An 8,913-nucleotide genomic window follows, 5' to 3' on the forward strand; every position below is an offset into this window, starting at 1 on the left:
GGGAAGAGGATAAATAGGAATTATAGATAGTTTAGGAGAAAGTGGGGGATAGTGGTGCCACATTAGATTAGATTTTGGTAGAAAGAGATTTTAGGAATAGTTTTAGGAGGGGATTCCAAAAGGATAAACATAGAGGAAAGAGGGATGAAGTGGGCATGCTGAGATGTCGAGAGAGGGAGATGAGACTGATGAGGTGGCTTCTCTCCGTTGGGGTAAGGAAGTCTCCTACCTTTCTCTATATAAGTTGTAATCTGGTTATCAATAGCACTACTGGCCTTATCTGAAATCTAGACACTGTTCTCAAATTTGTCATTACACCTACGGTTTTGTTTAATTCCTCAAATATGCCTACTGTATTAAATTTCAATTATTCTATATATGGCTTCCCTGTCCACGAAGGAAAACTAGCCATGATTTTCGTATTGCTACCACACTGGCTTGCCATAATAAACACGAAAGGCAGTGCAGCACTGATCACCAACCACAAATTCTCTGTATGTAAAATCATCCTTCAAATTACTTTCACAGGGTTTTTTTGCAGAACATCTTATGAGAAGATATGTGGTTGAGACATTAGTTGTAGTCTATCTTTCATGAGCTTCTCCCCAGAAAATTAAAGGATGCTGATTTGAAAAGCTTAATTGTCGGATCAGTACAGTGTTCAATGCTCGCTCGAATCAATCAAACCCATCTTATATACTCAAGCAAAAACTGTTTAATTATCTTTTCTTGCATCTCTCTGAAGCCTTTAAAAAAGAATTTTAGATGCATGTGAAGAAAACAAAGTGTTTCGACAACAGCAAAAATAAGAAGATGAAGAAGAGGTGGAACCCATATAATCCAAAACCATATATATATATATATATATGTTCTTCTCATCATCTGACTCGTTCAATGAATCCGCTCGTCCTGCTGGCATTGCCAACCTGATCTTTTACACGGTTACAGGTATACTTTCTTTACTGTACAAGAGTTATTATTTTTTCTTTGGATTTATTTATGGAGCAATTAAATAGCTATGATACTTGACTCTTAAAATCATAGCCCAGTACTTTAAGCGCAACAGCCAAGCTGAGGCCTTGATAACATCGTCAAAGCTGGATCACATTGCTGTCAACCAAGACAGAGTTGAATTGTGGTACTATGTCAACAACCCCATTAGCTTTTTCGTTTATATCCATCACATCCACCATGGGCATCAGATACAGGTAAGCCATTAATGGTCTGAGCTTCTTAGGTGCTTAGTGTTTGTTGTTTTATCTATTTCCCTTAAAATTAAACTGAATAACATAGTTGATTTCAGCCGGACAACAGGGTAAGCTAGCGTTTGCATCGTGAACGAGTATATAATAGGTGTGAGCGGCCGGATCAGTGGGACACTGGGAGTAATTGAGTGACCATGCCAACGAAGAGTGTGACATCAGAGACATTCTTATTCATGGCGTGGGATTGAAAAGTAGAAGATCTACAGAGACCCAAATGTTTGATTTGAAGCTTCCAATCAATCCAATATTCCATTCTTGATACAAGGCATCATTGGGATTGGGCTAGGAACCAACAAAAGAAAATAGGCCAAACCTAGATAGCTAATTTAATGGGATCTTATATTGAAGACACTATTATCAAAGACAGAAACAAATGTTTGCCACTAGTACTGGTTCGACTCCAATCACCAGACGCTTCAAAACCACACGGAATTGGAGAAGACAAAAGGATACAAGAGAACAGACACAGTCGAAGCAAAAGATCAAGATTCGTAAGTCAAAACCCTAACTCTATGGATCAAACTACAGTAATTAGTATCTTTTCTGACTCCGTTTTGGCGAAGTCAATACCCGAACCATTTCCCTTGCGAGGTGATGATGATTGTGCCCCAGCCGTTTTGTCATACGGTACCCAAGTAAACGCCACCACGGGTCGGGTAAGGTTCGCTCTTGACTTCAATCCGTCATTCAAAATCCACAGTTCCATACCCACCTCCATTGACTCCCTTCTCTTTGGTTCTTCTATCTTTTATTCCACTCTGCTCTGCAACAACAACAATACCAACACGAAAAAGTGAGAGCAGAACAATTTCCTAGGTCATTAGGTCCGGTCGGTGGTAACTGGTAAATTGCATTTAATGCATGGGGGAGAACTGCTACAAACAAGACTTGTACAGCGTGTTCGCACTTGATTGGCTTGTGGTATCCCGTTGTACACGCCTTATTTGTAGCCAGATCCGGAGTTGAAATCCCTCCCGCCTGTTCTTCCTTTTAGTAGGGTTTCTTACTTCCCCATAAAAAGAGAGAAATACGACACTGATCGAAAGCACGCCGAGACGTGAAGTGAAACCCTAGCTGTCAGCTCTTTTAGTTTTGAAACCCTCGAAAGGACTGATCGAAACACATTTTTTTAAAACCCCATTGAAAGCTCTCGATCAATCTTTAGTTTTTAGTTTTTACCCACCAGATTATGATCATCAGATAGAGAAGTTAAAAATATCAATGTCGGTAAAGAACTTTGACTCACCGACGATTCGGTAGCCATTTTGGGTTCATGCGTTCTCACATGAAACTGCAGCCTTGATCCTATCAACAGTGCAAGCGATGAGGCTGTTAACGGTAGCAACTGATCCGAGAGAGAGTTTAGCAGTCGGGACTGAATCAACCAATATCTGAAATGCAACAGTCAGAAGAGATCCACCAGAGCCAACCCCACCAATTCCTGCATGAACTGTTGACCCATCAGGCAGTATGGCAAATCCTGAAGGCAGGAGAGCTACATAGTCTGGGTCTCCGCCATTGAGAACCACATTCATTGCAACAATATCCACAGGAGCATAGATCACAAAAGACCCTGTCAAGTCAGTACAGCTCTCCTGTAATATCAACATGTTGCTCTGGCTTGAATTTGCACTCTGCAAATTAATATGACAACTAATTAGTCAGTTTAACGTCAGAGGCAGGTTGAAACAGATGATGATGAATTAGATCGATAACACATGCATCCGAAACTTACATTAACTCTCAACAGGGAGACACAGTTGCCTGGATCACGGCCATTAGCAATATGCGCCATTTCTTGAACAACACCTCCGTTTGAAAGGATGTCCCACTGTGATTTTGAGACAGACATGAAAAACAGCTCAGTTAGAGATAAATGAAAATTCAGGCAAGTGATGGATGCATCTAGAAATAGGTTTCTTGTTTCATTAGTAGACAGCTGTGGAATCAAATTCGACGTGACAACTAACCAGAATACTTGTGTTTGGATGGAGAATTGGTTTTAGTGTTCAAGCTACTTGTGTAAAGTGCATGTAGTGCTGCATTTGGGCTGTTTTTGGTATGAATTTCCATCTACTTTCTATTTCTCTTTTATTTTCCATCATCATACATAGACTTAGGTCTGCAGCCTGATACAGCATGCACAAGCAAAACACTCCTGCATATTCATGTTCGTTGCCCATGTGTTAATTAAAGCTAATTCCGTGACTGGTATATATACTATATTGATCATCTGCAATTAAGCAACCAGCTATAGTTATAGTTTGACTTTATGGCGCCCCAAAAATGAGCACAGCCACTTTTTTATAACCAACAGAAACGTTAGAGTATTTTGATTAGGGTTACAGATTTCAAACCTAATGTATGACTCTTAAATAAGGTCCTATGTTAGTTTATGAATACTACAAATTAGATTTATGTTCTGTGTTAGGTTATACTCTTCCATACTAATTATGATGTTTCTCTGTGATTTTGTTTTACTCAATAAGGTATTAATTTATTCTGTGAATTGATATAAATTAATTATGCATCCCACAATAATATGGTTATTGTTTGTGGAAATAAAGATTTCCAGTACTCTAATTCATTTCTGTGTGTGATGACAAAACTGGAAGATAAAAGGCTTCAAAGTTTTAGATACCTCACTTCGGGAGTTCTCATCACGCAGGAAGTCAAAAACTCTCTTTGGTGGGACTGGAAGCCAGAAGGAAGTGGCAGCACTCAGCACAATACCAGGAGGCCTGCCTGGATCATCTATGCTCTTTCTGGTCATGACTCTTACATCTTCAGCGCCACTTCCAGATAATGTAGTCCATGTGTGAGAAGTAGAAGCACTCACCCCAGAACAAAAACTTATCACCATCCTTTCAGCCAGCTTCAACATGCTCTTTCTCCCATCTGGACTTGTTATGACTGTAAAGAATAAGTGAAATACTAATAAGTGAATAAGATTAAAAGAAGATTGATTCATGATTTCTGAATTCCTTGTAATTTCAGATGCTGCAGTAGGAAATGAATTATGTATTACCACCAATATCTCCAGAAGGAATATTAGTTGCCATTACACTTGCAAGGCGTTCACACTGTCGATCTAAAGTAGCAATCCAACGCTTCGCGCCAAATGCAAGATAACAATTAACTAGCCCTCTGTACATGCTGTGAACACCTCTATCATCCACCTCTACATGTTCGACCCATATAACCTTTTAAGAAATTTGCAACCATCGAACAGATTAGTTGGGAAATCCTGCATTAAAAGAAAAAATACATTAATCTAGCTTAGAAGGTTTGGAGAAGTTTGCTCACCTTCGAATATCCATTTGGCATTTCTTGGATTAGACAGCCTGAAGGCCTTCTTCTGCACCTTAACACAGGTCCAGGGCGTAAATGATCCAAGGAAACATCGACCACCGCCCAAGTCCCATCAGCATGCTGTTTACAATACCTAACAAAGTAACTCTCTCTAGTCGGAACCAGTGGTGTAGGGACTTGGAATTCTGCTGTCATCTGTGAAATCGAAAAATGTTCTACTTCTCAGAAGCCAAGTTGATTGGGATTAATATGGAAGTTGGGTTTTTCTTAAACCCATGAAATAAGTAACTCCTGCTGATCAGTACGAAAAATAGAGAGATTTGTAGATTACCACTTGCAAGGCTCCATTGTAGTTTCCTGCTACTCCGGTTGACAGAACTTCTAGTGTCATGGCCCTTGAGACAATGCCAGAAAACACACTCGACCACTGGTTCTGATAATCAAAAAGGGAAAATTTTGGTTACACCCAAAAGAAAAATCACGTCTGTTTGTTTTCAATTCACGCAAAGAAGATGCACTTACCACATCCATAAGCATTTCAACAAGGTTAACATGGTTGATGATAACAATAGCAGTTTCCCTAGAAGCTTCAGTCTTGAATGTAGAGGGTTTTGGTCCGATTCCCCTTGGAAACGTTCTGATGTATTCATCTTCGGACAGGATCTCAGTAGAATTGTCCATTGAAGGCACCCACAAGGGTTCGCCTAGTTGGGCCATCCTGATGAGTTCCTCCATTGCTGCTACAGCAAGTTCAATAATCATAGGCTTATCAGCCTCGATAGGCCCAGATACAGATCTAAGGAGATCGCCTGCTCCATACATTTCCCCTCCAACACCGGGCTGCGCCCCGAAGTTTCCACCACCCAAGTCAAGGGAGCGGGGAGGAATGGGGGGAGAGATAAGAGGGTAGGAGACCAAAGGCTTGCCCACATATTTTGCAGCAATTCCCGAGATCTTGTCGATCTGCAAACAAAAGAGAACAGTACTTAAGTTCAAATCAAAACAACCTCCCAGGCTCTGAAAAAGCAGAAGATAGAACAAACTCTCTGCTGAGTCCTGATACCTCTTCTCTTAACCGAGCATTTTCAAGCCTCAACTGATGCTCGTCGAATGACATTTCGCCAAGGGCAGTAGGGCCACCGCAGTTAGGACATGATGCATTACTCAGGGCTTCTTTGTATCTCATGTTCTCCGCCCGTAGTTTCTCGTTCTCGGTTCTCAGATGTGTGTTCTCATGACGCTCATGCTGGGTCTGTACAAGGATAGATTTACGAGCAGCTAAAATTAGAAAACTGAAGCTAAGGAGTGTTATCAAAAGCATGCCACTCTCTCCAACCATAATATACGTCTAGGTATAGTAACCGATACAAAAAGAAAGAAAGAGAAAGTTATATATAAATACTGTTTTTATATAGAAAACGTATACACCGCCTGTAATGCAGTCCATGCAGAAGGCTTTTTAGGTTTTTTACCTTCATTTGGGTGCGCTTGTTCTGGAACCAAAATTTGACCTGCAAAGGCTCTAACCCTAATTCACGGCTCAGCTCCTTCCTTTGCTTGTCATCTGGGTGAGGGCACTCCTTGAAGAAACTGATAAGAAATGGAAGAAACAAAGCTTACACTTAGAGATCACCATAGGGTTTCTATTTCTTATTTTCCAGTTTTAGAAAATTTGAAGAGCTTACGCTTCCATTTCCTGGATTTGGTGCTGAGTATGACGATGATAACGCTTCTTTCTTGGACGCTGGCTAGGATCTTGTTCGTCACCGGAGCCACCTCCTTCGATGTTTTCGCTGCCGGACTTGCTCTCGAACTCATCATCTCTGATCTTCGCCATCTCGTTTTCGGGTGTGGTCTGGGTCATCTCGAGCTGGTGTTGCTGACCATCCAACATGTTTGCTGCCTGGAACATATTTATAGATCCTTAAGATTCCCAAGCTATTGTTTTTCAATCTACCAACAGAATGCCAGGTAACCACTGAATACCCAGAAAGCCCAAAGGAAAATAAAACTGAGAAAAGGAGAAAATATTTAGTAAATGAAAAAAATAAAGTAGAAAAGTAAAACCTATGTTTCTGTAGAAGGTGGATTTGTACTTAGCAAAATCACATAGGTCAAGAGATCTTTCTTAGTTTCTCTCCACCATCTCAACTCTCAAGGAAAGAAGACGATGTTGAAACTTGAAGTACATGCACAAAGAAGCACAAATTTATAGGGAAGAAACTCTCTCTCTCTCTCTGCAAGAGAAGACCTTACGCGTTTCTCGAATATCGAGAACAATTTGGATTGAAACGGCTTAATACACTTTTTCTACTAACAACGGTCTAATACCTTTGTTCAAACCAAAACCCATTGTACCATAAAACTGTAGCGATCTGTTAGCAGTATATAGGTAGAAGAAGGAGAATAAGTAACTGTCAAATGGAAGGAAAAGGAAAAAAAAAGCAAGAAAGAAAACAAAATAAGCCAAACGATGGCTGAATTGATCTACAGCGCATGAACATGAAATTAAGTACATGAAAATGTCATGAGCAACTAAAAAAGCAAAAGAAAATTAAAAAAAAAAAACAAAATAAGCTCAATAAGCACAAATGAAAGCAGGGATTCAAAGGTGAGACAAAGAGATCATAGATAGCGCTAACCTGACCGAGCGTAAGCCCAGAAGACGAACTAAATCCAGCGACCTTTCCGTTCATTCCCATCAATGGCGGCACATGTCTTGGTGGAATCATGATTCCGGAAGGCATACTTCACTAACGGAAAACCCTAATAGCTATAGAACTCCTTCACTCTACAATAACAAGTCAAGCGCTCTCTCCATAGCTCTACTTCTCTATGGTCTGGATAACTGGATTGGGGTCTTATATAGAGTTTACTTTTTTTTCCCCTGGAGGGAAAGCGTTTACTAGATTCTGTGCTGCAGTCTGAGAAGGCTAATCAGATTTTTACAAGTAGTACACGGGCAGAAAAGACTAAGATTTGAATTTCAGACAAGGGTAGCTCCAGACTATGTATTTGTTCATACGTGCCAAGCAACGAGAACAAGAGGAACAAGTAGTAAGAAGTCGAAGCTTTTGAAGAATGGACTTTGACAACTAATTTCACCAGGCTAAAAAACAAAATAAAATAACGCTCACGGAGATCTCGGAGCATCCAACTTCATCTTTATCTGTCTCGTTCTATCTGCAGAGAGGAAGGAGGCAAAGTGTAATAAAGTTAGAAAAAGTGACCAAGTGAGAGAGAAAAACATCCATTGCATACAGAAGGAATAATGGTGATTTTGCGAATCTGTGTTTCTTAGAAACGGCTTAAAAAAGGAGCAGTTGGGTCATCGGATCATACTTACAGTCGTGAAGTGATCCATGACTTAGAGAAAAACAAGCTTTCTGGAGCTCTTAAGAAGCCCATATGAGACGTGGATCAGATCTGTTCATCAGACTGTTCGGTAGCCGGAAAACCACTGTTTAGGTTTTTGCAGTAGTTTTCAGGAGTTTTTGACTGAGACTGCTTCGGGGTTGGTAAACGAGAGAGCAAGAAGCATAGAAGATAGAAAAGGAGATAGAAAATATTAGAAAGAGAGAAGGAAAAGAGACAGGAAAAGGAGGAGGGAGATAGAAGCGATAGAGATGGAGCTTTGGAGATGAAGAGAAGGGAAGGAGAAAGGGGAACAGGTGGAGGAGATGTGGCAGCGAAGAGTAATTGCAGAGCGTATAGAGAGGGTGCAATAGCATTTATGGAGGGAGAGGTGTAATTGCGGAGAGAGAGAGAGAGAGAGAGGATATCTAATGCTTTATTTTTCCTCAAGGAGCATGGTGAAACGAATGACGGCTACCAAACAGCAATGCTTTGAAAACATTTCACTGCCATAAATTTTGAATTCTATTATCTCCTCTTACTTACATCTTCTTAAGTTTAAGTTCAGTCTCCATTTTTTTTCTTGTAAAAGTTGAGATCATGTAACTCTTGAAAAAAATAAAGAAAAAGAGAAATTTTGCATGTAATATGTATTTTCATCGTTTGCATTATGATTTGAAATGTCTGGCATGATACTTAATTATACTACGTGAATTGCAAAATGATCAAATATCTAGGGCTCCCATTCTTGTTTGGATAAGGTACTTTTAAGAAAATTTTGCATAATTTAATGTTGATCTATATAATATGATTATCTGAGCATTTATGAATGAAACTTGCTGTTTTAGGCGTCGAATACAAATAATTTGGATATATATTTAAATGTCAAATACAAATAATTTGGATAAGCAAGTTATTGTAACAGTTATTTATCCAAGAGCAATACTTATTGTATGTAAAAGGAGGAAGCAAGTAGAAAAAA

At 39.7% G+C, this 8,913-nt stretch overlaps 1 protein-coding gene across 2 annotated transcripts; it reads right to left on the reverse strand.

Annotated features, from left to right (window-relative positions):
• Nucleotides 1–1,413: 1,413 nt before the first annotated feature.
• LOC104604866 (homeobox-leucine zipper protein HDG2-like) lies at nucleotides 1,414–8,280 on the reverse strand. Of its 2 annotated transcripts, XM_019199011.2 has the most exons (13): nucleotides 7,924–8,280; nucleotides 7,220–7,760; nucleotides 6,263–6,480; nucleotides 6,050–6,167; nucleotides 5,641–5,829; nucleotides 5,100–5,540; nucleotides 4,909–5,010; nucleotides 4,572–4,772; nucleotides 4,294–4,468; nucleotides 3,907–4,178; nucleotides 3,001–3,096; nucleotides 2,512–2,899; nucleotides 1,414–2,028 (listed from the first exon to the last, which is right to left on the reverse strand). In XM_019199011.2, exons 2-12 carry the CDS (start codon nucleotides 7,322–7,324, stop codon nucleotides 2,537–2,539), a joined length of 2,280 nt encoding a protein of 759 aa, XP_019054556.1. In that variant the 5' UTR covers nucleotides 7,325–7,760; nucleotides 7,924–8,280; the 3' UTR covers nucleotides 1,414–2,028; nucleotides 2,512–2,536. The 2 variants fall into 2 exon arrangements, with proteins under 2 accessions (XP_019054556.1, XP_010267735.1); XM_010269433.3 differs by lacking the exons at nucleotides 7,220–7,760; nucleotides 7,924–8,280 and adding an exon at nucleotides 6,645–6,780.
• Between the last annotated feature and the right edge of the window lie 633 nt (nucleotides 8,281–8,913).

This window comes from Nelumbo nucifera, chromosome 1, assembly GCF_055504915.1.
Source record: "Nelumbo nucifera cultivar China Antique chromosome 1, China Antique-T2T, whole genome shotgun sequence".
Classification (NCBI taxonomy): Eukaryota; Viridiplantae; Streptophyta; class Magnoliopsida; order Proteales; family Nelumbonaceae; genus Nelumbo; species Nelumbo nucifera.